Source organism: Pararge aegeria, chromosome 14 (genome assembly GCF_905163445.1).
Source record: "Pararge aegeria chromosome 14, ilParAegt1.1, whole genome shotgun sequence".
NCBI lineage: Eukaryota > Metazoa > Arthropoda > Insecta > Lepidoptera > Nymphalidae > Pararge > Pararge aegeria.
Genome location: NC_053193.1, coordinates 17755745 through 17769062, shown reverse-complemented (window position 1 = coordinate 17769062; position 13318 = coordinate 17755745). Strand labels below are relative to the sequence as shown.

The following is a 13318-nucleotide window of genomic DNA, read 5'->3' as shown; positions in this document are numbered from 1 at the left end:
GGAATACTTTAATGTCTTGTGAGATGTTCTTGAGATACCGTACGTCAGAACTAAAGTACGAAACTGAATTATTGCTTAATATTTTATATATTTTTTTTTCGACGACCTCCATTGTGAAGTGATGCGAGCTGTACTCATTCTTATGTTAAATCAAAGTCGGACGTTATAAATCTGTTTTCACTAAGCTTTATAATATAATATTACATTCATATACTACAACAGTAAACACAATGCTATCCAGTCCAAAGCGTTGCTTTTGTTATGGGTACTAACATTACTGATTAATTTTTTTTTATAAATAATACACATAAATACATATAATATATAGAAAAACATCCAGACACTAATAAACATTCATGTGCATCACACGAATCAACACGCCTTGGAATCAGAAAGCAGGTTCTCTGCAAACTGCGCCAATTAAATAAATAAATATACTACGACAATACACACATCGCCATCTAGCCCCAAAGTAAGCGTAGCTTGTGTTATGGGTACTGAGATAGCTGATGAATATTTTTTTATGAATATAATACACATAAATACTGATAATTGGCCGTCTAATTGTCTCCGCCGAGATTCGAACTCGCCTCCACTTATAAAACCACATCGCTCACCACTGCCCTTATTAGGCTGGCAACTTACTCTTACTTTGCCTAACCTATTTTTTAGCAAACGTATTAGCATTCCATGCGGTATTAGAAGAGCTATGCTTCCTAATTAACAATTTATCAGGTTCCCAGTCCCTAAGGGCGAGAGGCGGGGGGAAGGGGAAAATAATTGAAAGTATTCCCCGGGTAAGCTAGAAAAATTACAAGGAAATTGGAAAATATGATCATGTATTTTATGAAAGCAAAGCCATTGGGGGCTGCCCCGATAACATTTTGACCACTGACAAAATTTGTACCGAAATAGAAATTAATCAACAATATGATTTGATTTCACGGTATTCAATTCAATATATATAAAAACAAGAACCTATGACATCTGAAATAAGTTTATTAACTATTTCAGTTAGATGTAAGTTTTAATGTATACATTTGATTATAGATTTCTTTGTATATAAAAGCTGATATATGGGTTTATATGCCTCTAATAAAACACTTTATTATTATTATTATATATTACATAGTAACTGATGACAGTGATTTTGTACCCATACAATTTAGAAATTTAGCTTCGAATAAATCTAAGTTATGGACGACTTAAAACGTAGAATTATTACGTTTTTAAATTTTGCAAGTAGAACGATTAATTTTTCAACACAGCTTAACTAATTATTTTGATTTACAAGACTATGAAATATAATTCATGGTTTTAAATTAAAAACTAAAAGAACTTCCACAGAAACAATGGGATTTACCCCCAGTGCCACCCCACTCGGGCTGAACCCCAATGGTGAAGGTTTGTTATAATTTGAAGGAACACTAGAGCATATAGTTTACGCAGCCGTTGTACCCGAGCATATGTGACACAATCAGAATTGTCAACGTAAAGAAGATTAGCTGTTTTATATAAAAAAATATCTAGGTCTCACCTTTCCAAAGGAAAGAAAGTTTCGCAGAGCACAGGTATGACGAACCTGTTATTAAATATGTCAGCACATGCGATACAACCTGTACCATCGAATAAGAATAAATTATATTGTACATCTACAATACCTCTGGGTCGTACCTTCCTAAAGACGACCTTGAAGTTTATCGGACAGTAACGCGTAGAGCAAGTGGTTCGGAGGGGTGAGACCCTGTGTTTACCGGAAATGGAGTAAGTCATGGTGTACATATAGAATGATGTTATTAGTCTTACCTTCCTGAAGGCGATCCTGAAGTTTTCGGACAGGAACGCGTAGAGCACGGGATTGACGCAGCTGTTCATGTACGCGAGCACGTGTGACACAATCTGTGCTGTCACCGTGAAGTAAGTTATGTTGTAGGCTTGTAACGCCTTCACAAGTAGAATGATCTGGAACAACCAAAGTTTGAATCACTACCTTTTGTTTCATTTTTATCAAGAAATACACCAATACCACTATTGATTATCCCATCTCTCATAGGTGAGAGGAATACAAAACTTTGCCCCAAAACGCTGCTATAATGCGGATTGGCCGGCTTTTATAAATTATTTTCAAAGCAGCTGAATAAAACAAATAACCTGCGTCATTAAGTCATTTTGTGCGAATGAGACGGTACGACATCGGCCATCTTTTATATTCTTTATTGGCGCGGGTTTACAATACAAATCGAATAGAATAAAACATATTTATTAAATTTGATTCAGTTCTTTACGTAAAGTTAATATGATAGACAAAATGCTACTGACGAAAACTGCTGTCTATGTTCTTTTGTCTGTTTGTGGAAATATGATCACAAAATATTTTTATTTATGGTACTTAGAATCTATTTGAAAAGATATATTTTGGAATAATTTCTCAGTCCCTACTTAAACAGACAACTGTGAAAGACAGACAAAAAATACTAGGTGATCTGCTTTACCATCAGATGTACATTAACCTAAAAAAGACCAAGCTAAGCCAATTTTAACGGAATAAATCTTCTTATATCCTTAACGAGGTTATTTATGAACCTCAATACGTGATTTTTTCATGCATCGTAATTTCGGTATATAGAATTTGTATAGCCTCTCAGACCCCCTAATACACCGCTTTATGTTTTCAAGCTAAATTATACGCTTCGGTATAATAACATTTCTTTCAATATACACGAGTATATTGCGTTATAACTTTTGGTACAAGAGTATAAGAAGAGCGGTATCAAAAACCAGGTCGTATCGGAATAGAAACTTCGAAGTAGTTTTGTGAGTTGTATTTACGCATGGAGTGAGTTATTTATTACATTTTATAACATTTCTTTCAATATACACGAGTATATTGCGTTATAACTTATAGTACAAGAGTATAAGAAGAGCGGTATCAAAAACCAGGTCGTATCGGAATAGAAACTTCGAAGTAGTTTTGTGAGTTGTATTTACGCATGGAGTGAGTTATTTATTACATTTCATAACATTTCTTTCAATATACACGAGTATATTGCGTTATAACTTATAGTACAAGAGTATAAGAAGAGCGGTATCAAACACCAGGTCGTATCGGAATAGAAACTTCGAAGTAGTTTTGTGAGTTGTATTTACGCATGGAGTGAGTTATTTATTACATTTCATAAATAAAATTACATCTCCTAAATAATCTACCTTAAATTTTGGTGTTTTCAATGGAATCTCAACCCACTGGATTGGTCAACCATATATCAAATCTAAAATTGGGCCACGCTTTGAATTAAACTTATGTATAAAGTCACTCCAAAGAAGGCTACAAATGAAGCCGATGAAGATGATTATATTATTTTTGGGTTAGTTCTTCTATACTGGGCCGTTTTTCAGCGACAGCTGTGGAGAAACTGTGATTGACGAATTCGCGACTGGATTAACTCTATCCCTCTTTTGACTCACCCCACTCTGTCAGACACGCACTGCCCTAGTTCCGATATCATTAATTTCCTTTTATTTATTGACGGCACGTTTCCATATCTCATCTGTAATCAACTAAAATTAATCATTTCTGCAGCTCCCTTCGTTTGATTCAGTGTGCGAACTTAGTTTGGGGTTTGCTCCCATTGCACAGTAGAGTATTCTTATATCGTTAACATTTTAGCGCTTTTAACACTTTTGCTTGATGAGCTATGTTTGTTAAAAGCCATGGGTGGCATTAATATGCTGATGATGATGAATATTGGCCTCATAAGAATGAATTCACAGTTTTGATGTGGCGTTTGATGTGTGTTTTTGTGTGTGTGTGTGCGTTTGTGTGTGTGTGTTGTGTGTCTATCTGAGGCACCGTAGTTCCCGAACGGATGAACCTATACTATAACTATAAGAGTGACGGAATGCGTTTACAAAATAATTAAATGTTCATTCCTTCCATAGTTAGACTGGCATACCCGACGCAAAAAGCAGTCTGTTAAGACCATTATACATTTTTGCTATACATTTTCATGCAATAAGCTTTTAGCTCGATACTTTACAGTAAAGGAAGCTGAAAATTAGAACACTTCACTATGCAGTGAGCGAAGACCTCAAAATTAATCAATTTAACTGCTCCTCTAATTTAGTTCGGAGCAACGGAAGTAACTTAAACTCTATTAGGGAAAATTACAGTTTCTTTGATTAAAATAATTCTCGGATACAACGCGGAGTGCTTGCGGTTCCTCGTAAGAAGTTGCTATAAAAGGTCTATTACTTGAATTTATAAGTAACATTTTGAAGTGCAAAAATAAGGTACAACTCCTTAGAGCGCTGTGAATTTAAGCGGGAGGTCTCGTTCTATCGCAGGCAAAAAATTTAGGAATTTATAATGATGCTTTCAGAATGCTGTGGGCTCACCACGTTATTGTAGTGCATCTGAAATGTTCAAGAGGGCTCATGCTGGTGACTTTTGCCATACGAAGAAAACGAATAGCATCCTTGATGAAAATAACGTTGGTAATAACAGCATTCTGAAGCCATTAACAAATGGATACGACTCTCCAATTTATAAGCTTTATATTGAACTTCATGTACGGCTGCCTGGAGCCAGAAATTTAAATTTGAAATAATTTTGTATATTTAATTGTCTCATATAAGTTTTTTGATTAAGTTTTTGGATTTTTTAAGGGTAATTGTATATCTTTTTATAACAAATTACCAGATGAAATCCTTGAGATGTCTCTCAATAAGTTAAAAGTTTATATAAAACGTAAGCTTAAAGAAAAATCCCATTATAATATTAAGGATTACATGTTTGATAAAAAAACTTGCGTATGAATTGCTCTAACTTCATAGCTTAACATTAACTAGACTGTGAGATGGTGATAACAAAAAAAACCTGCTAGCTTTAGTTTTAAGTTATCGAATGCAGTTCTCACCATCACTAACATTAGTGTAACATGTTAAATGTATGAACGCTTCATAAGTGCCTGTAATTAGGTCTACATGGATAAAACATTATCGAATTAGAATTTGTTAAATTTGAATTTGATTATTACTGTTTTTAATTAGTCTGTTATATAACAGTGTAAACCAAATAAAGAATGATTATTATCATTATTATAACTGCCGTACCCGTAATAGGTTAGCCCGTTACCATCTTAGACTGCATCATATTTACCAGCAGGTGAGATTGCAGTCAAGGGCTAACTTGTAGTGGAATAAAAATAAAATAAATACGATTTGATCTATTTGATATTTTTTTCAAACTTGATAGACATACACGATATAGAAGTAAGAGAATCATCATCATATAGACCGATAGACGTCCACAGCTGGACATAGGTCTAGGTTAACTCTTTTGTAATGTGATGTCGTAACAAAAATAGTTTTGTACTCTTACATTACAAACGCTAGCTAGCCTTAACCTTACGAGATAGAAAACAAGATACCTACTTAAAAAAAAAAAAACTTCGCTATGGAAAGAATTGCGGTTGATTTGCTGCCATTTTTCAAAGAATTCCATTGTCTACCTCTTAAACTCTTCATTAGGTCTATGTGAAGTTTAAATGGGACTATTTCGGAATCTCGATCAAAAAATTAGTTTGAAATCCGTTTATAAATGATATATAGACGGATTTCAAACTAATTTTAGGCCCAAACATAATAGTTATAACTTTTGAAGGAAGTCTGCAAAAGATAATGTTTTACGGAATTGTTAATCACTCCAAACTGCCCCACATTAGTATCTGCATTACACTCGTGCAAAGTCGGGGTGGGTTATTGCATAAATGTACAATATACCATATTATCAAAGTGTTATTGAATAATTAATACTTAATTGGTTTCAAGTGATCTAGTAATGTATTAAATGTGTATTTAATTAATTTGTTGAGGAATTATTAAACAATTGAGTATAATGATTTGATTGATGAGGTACAAGAAATGGTCATAAATTAGTGTCATCTGCATATCGTCTGCGAAAGGTACAGGGGTCATTTGTGGGATTGAATATACGCTTTTATTATATGATTCCTAAGGTAATTCTGGACCTACCAATGCACAAATTTAAAGAATATGTTAAAACACATTTATTACAGCTAGGTTACTATACAATTGATGAATTTCTTAATGACAATGTTGCTTGGCAGAATCCGGCTCCGCTTTCATCTCTCACAAGATAGAAAAAGGAATGTTAAAATGTAAAATGTAAACTGTTGATGTCCGAAAAGAGCAACTGCTGAGTTTCTTGCCGGCTTCTTCTCGGTAGAATCTGCCTTTCGAACCGGTGGTAGAGTCACTACAAACAGGCAAACTTGACGTTTTAAAAGTGCATTAGACCTACTTGAAATAAATGAACATTGAATTTTTTGATGATATCTACTATTACAGATGAGTCTAATTACTCAGAACTTCAAATTCAAATTCATATTCAAAAATGTTTTATACATGTAGACCTTAACACGGGCACTGATGAAGCGTTCATGCATTTAAAATGTTAACACTAATGTTAGGTGACGGTGATAACTGCATTCGTTAACTTAAAACTAAAGCTAGGATGGTTCCAAACGTGCCTGGTCTAAGAAGAGCCCGCAACAAACTAAGCCAGGTGTTTTTTTGTTATCACCTTCTCACAGTCGAGTTAATAAGCTATGGAGATAGTAAAGCTATGACGTTAGAGCAATTCATACCCAAGCTTTTTATCATACACGTAATCCTTAATATTATAATAGGAAAACTTCGAACTACCGAACTAGGTATATTTGTGACTGCTAACATTTTCACTGGTAAAATTAGAGGCACAACACAATACCTTAGGCATTTCACGACAGCATCGACGCTGCAATTTAAAAGATTTGTTCAGAAATTCAGATGGCGTGACAAAATTGTTGGTACTCTTGTATCTATAGATTCTCGCATAGATTTGTTGTGCTGATATCAACACCTTACTAAGCTGCTCCGACTGGCATATTAAAAGTCGGTTCAATTTGAGGAATATAGCGTTCAGACACGCCATCGGCCTTCGTAAACGCAATAAAATTGCCCAAGTATGATATGTGCTACGGTCCTTATTACGGTAATTTGTCAATCAATTTCTAATTATTAATAATGATTAAATAATCATTAATAATTCAGGGTTAATTTATTACAGATGACAAATTCTATTGATGGCTGAACTCCACAGAATTAAGAATATAAAGAAACCGTGTACACGACTAATATTGAAGCATCAAACACCACTCCACTTTGGAAGTGTATCTCAAACAGGGGCGGTTGGTAACTTCATCCCAGAGAGACAGTAATTATTTTACCTCTAATTTTCTAAACGTTTACCATAAATTGGGATTATGAGAAAAATATTGTGAGCTAGTTAATTCGTTTATCAACATTCCGCGGGTATGAAGTATGACGTGCGCGGGACGTTTTCACTGTTTTTGGACACAAAGCACTCCATGCAGTATTTGCTGAATGAGGGTTCTGCATGTTTTTGATTCTATGCTGATGATGATTCAGATAATAAATTAAAAAAATACTATCCAACCTCTAACCCTGTGCCTACATGTAAATATGAGCTCTGGCTTAGATTGTTTAATACAGTGAGCATGGGTCAAGAAGCAAGAAGAAAACCACTACGGACCTACTTCTAGGACCATTACGATGGTTATCACTAAATAAATGATCAGTTATAATCATTAAGTAATCATTAAAATAATTAACGTAAAAGGAAAAAGAGTATCTAAATGGACTACTACATTAGCGCGTTTATACAAACAAACAAACTCTTCAGCTTTTAGTAAGTGTGTCTATACCTAAATGTTTTACTAGTAAATAAACATACTCATCATCATCATTTCAAAAGATTCCAAAATCAAAACACTTGGGCCACTTGTTTCCAGTGGCTCACAGCGACTCGTTTGATGTCATCTGTGCACCTCGTCAGAGGGCGACCAACACTGCCATCCTTGATGCTCGAAGTATGCGTTATTTTAATGCCTTGTGACTACTAAGCACATCGGTTCTCCGAGCTATGTGCCCCTCTCATTGCCACATCAGCGACTTGTTGAGCTATTTCGGTAACTTATTCTATTATTTTCCATATTATAAGTATAGATCCTCCCAATCGATTATCTACTGACGGCCGACTGGCGCAGTAGGCAGCGACCCTGCTTTCTGAGTCCATGGCCGTGGGTTCGATTCCCACTACTGGAAAATGTTTGTGTGATGAGCATGAATGTTTTTCAGTGTCTGGGTGTTTATATATATATTATAAGTATTTATGTATATTATTCATAAAAATAGTCAGCAGTCATCGCAGTACCCATAACACAAGCTACGCTTACTTTGGGGGGGGGGGGGGGGGGGGCTTTATTTATTTATTTACTACTGTTGAAAAGATGTCTTTTATAGGGATTGCCACTAGAGTGTCTGTGCTTCGAGCTATTCCTACTCCTTAGTGGGGTTCCATCAACGCTGAGTTTTCAGATGTTCAATCGCCCTTCCAGAACCTTGGCCAGCGTTTATCGGTCTGCCAAGCTTTGTGCTCCGTCCAATCACACTTTACAATGATACGTCTATAATTTTAACGACTAACTTGTGGATAAAAAAATGCAGTAACAATTTTTTTTAGGTCTATCAAGAAGTAAAAAGTAGTAATTACCTGTATGGGACACCAGCAAACGGCGAATACAACCACAACGACAACCACCATCCTGGTGACTTTCTTCTTCCCTCTTCTACTCTCAGCAGACACCCTCCCTCCAGGAGCACTCTTCCATAACCTCGACAGCATACACATATACAGCACGCTAATCAACGCCAGCGGTATCACATAAGATGACAAGAAGAAGGACATCTGGAAACCCAGTTTGCTATATCCTTGATCTTCCAGAAATACGCAAGAAGAATGATTCCTGTGGAAGTAAAAGTACTCCCGCTCTCCGTGACATATTCCCACTGGTATCGCAGTTGTAAGAACGACCACCCAAATACAGGCAATTGCCAATAATGCGTTCTTCTCCGTCCTTATCGACATTGATGCTATTGGGTGGACTACTGCCATGAATCTGTCAAGAGACATTAATACCAAAGTGTACACAGACGCGTGTGCTGTCACGACTATGAAATATTGCACCACCTTACACCATAAATCTCCGAACGGCCATCTGGGCATTACATAATCCGTAGCAGTGAATGGGACGCAGAATATGACGAAGAGTAAATCGGCTACAGCTAAATTTATTATCAGTAGATTTGTAGTCGATCTCATACCCGGGTTCGCAGCAACTACTAATACCACTAATGCGTTGCCGACTAATCCAACAATTCCTATAAATCCGAAGAAAATCGGCACCACCCTTGAGACAACTTTCTCGAGTAAATCGTCATTTTTGAATTCTATACTATAGTTACAACCCACTAGGCTGGATTCTTCGCTGGTTAGATTCAGGCATATGTTGTACATTTCTTCCGTTGACTCCATTTTGGAATTCAGTTGATCATTTTCTTTGGATTGATTTTGTAAGTTTAGCTTCTTTTACATTCGTTAGGACGATGTGTTCCATGCAGTCATTTTACCTGTAACAAAATTAAAGTCACGTTATTTACAATGGACACACATAATAATTTCAAAATGAAATTAAAACAATTCATTAGTATATTTAGTTAACTGTTGGTTTTTATATATAGTCATTATTTTTAGGGAAGGCAGTACCTACTCCCCTAAAAATATTTCAGAACTCTTAACTTAATGTGCACCGAGACAGATATATTTTATGTATCCATTTATATTAATACCTACTTTATATTGGCCGTGCGTATATCTCGCAAAATAACGAAAATCACTTTACCGATTTCAATATTTTGTTTTTGTTTGTGACTTAATACAGCACATTGTCGGAAGTTAATAAATTTATATTATGAAAGTTATTTTCAATGAAAGGAGCAAAAGGGCCGTCTATAAAATAGGTAGAATAAAATATGTGGAAAGTTTCGAGCTTAATACTAACATTTAAGAAAGTTTGGGGACAAATTAATCTGAATTTTCATGTGTTATAATAAAAGTAAGTAAAATATCTTCCTGAAATATCCTATTTCAATTTTTACTTTTGATTGTAGGAACCGACTAACCAGTTTTTACACTTTCATGGCGGCATACTGCGCCGCGTTATGCCTACACATTTTATTTTCTTTCCTATTCGCGATTTGATCCGCACCATGGCTTGCCTTTACGTCGTAAGTTATAAGCTGTGCAGTAAATTCACCATCTTGTGCTTACATCCCCGTTCTACTCAGCGGTGAGCGGTGGAATTCTTATGTGGTTGATATCCAATCAACTCGCACGAAACGTTTTTTATTCTCGTTTCTGCTATGTACCGCCAATATATGGAACGTCCTCCTAGCAACTGTGTTACCTCTCAGGTATAATTTGAGTACCTTCAAGGCGAGAGTGAAAAGGCATTGTCTAGGCAAGCGTGCTCCAACCTAGACCTCATCATTGCTTTCTAACAGGCATGATTAAGCGCTGGCCTATCGTTAATAAAAAAAGTAGCACAGTTTTTTGAGACAGCTCGCCTAGAGAAGTATGATGATGCCCTGTGACTACAGCGAAGCTACTCGTAGCAGAGGGAAGGATAGTCGTTGGGTGGTCGTCAGCCCGTGTTACCCTTATGGAACCTATCCCGATGCGCTGCTTTAAGTGCATGGGGGTGGGTCACACAAGGGCTCTCTGCCCGTCACCTGCCGACCGAAGCACTTTGTGCTTCAGATGTGGCAGGGAAGGGCACAAGGCGGCCTCGTGCTCGGATGAGCCGAAATGTGCAAAATGTCAAATGTCAAATGTCCAAGCCTATGTCACAAAGCAACATTGCTGTAGCCGACATAAAAATAAACAGGAAGTCATTTAATCAGCTAGATATACATTTAAAAAACATTTATTGAAACAAAAATGTTATACAGAATATCAATACAACAGTAGAAAGAAAAAGAAATACAACACAAAAAGTAAAACAATTTCGTATAAGTTGGTAAACATATTTGTAAAGCTGAATGCATGTATTGATATTTGCCTCTTATTATATCTTATTATATATTTGTTGTTTTGTTTTTTTTATTGTTTGTTTTTTCTACAATTAAATTTTATTTAATTACTTTTATTTACTTACTTGTTTAATTTAAACTGTTAAATATGTACTGTTTGTGTCAGTTTTAGTTTTATTTGTTCTCTTTTACAGTTTATTTGGTTTTTTTTATTTAAATTTTTTATTTTTATTTACTCTAGTTATAGTAATAACGCAACGGGCGTCGCGTTTGTTTGCTCAGTCTGATACTGGTGCGGACTGAAAATCAGCGCTGAGCATTGTTGCTAATGCACAGCATAAGGCTGAGTTTGCGGCCATTTGCCTTATTGTTAATATTAATTGATAATCATTTAGTTAATAATCTTGTATTAACAATAGTGTATGGCAAGATTTGTATTATTATTATTTATTATTTTTATAAAGGGCTTGATTGCCGGTGTAACTCGAGGCTTAACACCTACTCCTCAGGTTGATGGACACAGCGCACTCCTTAGACTGTGTTTTGTATACCAAAGTGTTGCTCTGTTCATAGTTGATGATTTTCTAAGATGACTCACCATCAGGTGGGTCATCTTCTAGGTCCGTGAATTATAACTATAGCGTGACGTGTTCCATACTGTTGTTTTTGTAGCTACTTTTTAATATGCTCAGTAAACTTATTCGAGTTTATGATTTTAACATATTCATATATGAAACGCGTCGGCGTGTGACCATTGACATAACATATAAAAGACCAGCCGGAAGGCAACATAAACTGTCGTTCAAAATGCGTTGCGTTCTGGGAGCAGAATTATTGTGAATGTCCCACATAGGACACAAACTATCACACCATTAAGGACGCAGTTTGAACGCGGTGGTTTCACAATAGCTTTATGTTTTTTTTTACATTAAATTATCCTCAGACTTTTAATGTTCTACTCGTTATAAATACATACTGTCATACTAATATTATAAATGTGAAATTGCGTTTTGTTGTTTGTTAGTTGGTTTATTACCTATGTACAGATCAACAACTTCGCCGATTTTGATTAAATTGGTGAAATATACATATAGCTCACAGCCTATAGATGGATATAACATCGTTTTCATCCTGGAAAAGCATCAGAGTAACGTTCCCGTGGAATTCAAAAGAATTTACGTAGCCATTCTTACTCAAGCTCAGTTACATTTATTTATTTATTTATTTATTACACAAACTACTAAAATTATAAATCTTCGCATCCTGAAACTCACATGAGTTTATTTGGACGCTGCACATTCCTCTAAAATCTCATAAGTTTATAAGTTTATCATAATATATTAACCATTAAATAGCAATACAGTATACAGCAGGTAGTACACTAATAAATCCAGTGTAGGTAATTCTGTACTGCGAGCCATCGCGTTGCTCAGTAGATACGAGCGACCGGTTTGGCGCTGCCCCGAATGCATACGTTACATAGCTGTGCCGATATTAACTGGACACCGACATCTCATATCCTGGGAGAATAAAAAGTTTTGAGGGATTAACAAAAAAACTGAAAAAGCACGGATATAATTTTAGCACTTTAGGTTAAAAAATCACGTGCCACCGAACAGCTTCCAACGACCCTACCTCTAAAAGTTTTGAGTGGTAATACTATGCGCTGGGAGTCTTACATTTATGTTTCCCACAACAGCGTACAATAGTTGTTCTGAACCATAAGAAGCAGTTCACTTTAAAATTTACATTAGTCGCTAACTGGTAAATTTTTTTTCTAGCGTCAAACAACAATCGGTGTGCTCTGAGTCACGTTCGCGGCGACAAATAAACGACAAAATTGGTTCTCGTATAACGGGTACCTCAGCCTAGCAATCGAAACGCCGCAACTTGACATATATATCTATGCGTGAAGCATGTTACACCCCCTACGTGATTATGTATTCGCGACACGTGCGGGCTTCACTTTCACGTTCGCGTTTCACTCTTTGTTCTTGTAATTACGTAATTCAAACTACATTACATGCGAATATACATAATTTTATTGTGTGCTTAGAAAACGATTTACATAGGCCTTATGCGAGTATAATATTCGTCATTTGCCTCGACGTGATTGAAGGTTAAAAATTTCGAGTAGTGGATGATTGAAGCTTCGAGAATTCTTGGCATGTCTTGTGAAGTCTTGCTCTGTGTTAAGGTCATGGTATTCCATATACATCCAACCGTCAATTATTATTATTATTTTGTACACCATGTATATGTTTTGTTAGGAAAATAAAGGACGAATAGAGAGAAACACAAAAAA

At 35.8% G+C, this 13318-nt stretch overlaps 1 protein-coding gene across 1 annotated transcript in view; it reads right to left on the bottom strand.

The window, feature by feature from the left end:
* LOC120629627 (allatostatin-A receptor) overlaps positions 1-13318 on the bottom strand; it is a 163966-nt gene that overhangs the window by 3151 nt on the left and 147497 nt on the right. The window contains exons 3-4 of the mRNA XM_039898620.1: positions 8636-9552; positions 1807-1962 (exon numbers count right to left, since the gene is read on the bottom strand). Coding sequence (XP_039754554.1) covers positions 1807-1962; positions 8636-9457 — 978 coding nt within the window. The 5' untranslated portion in view covers positions 9458-9552. The remainder of the gene's footprint in view (positions 1-1806; positions 1963-8635; positions 9553-13318) is intronic.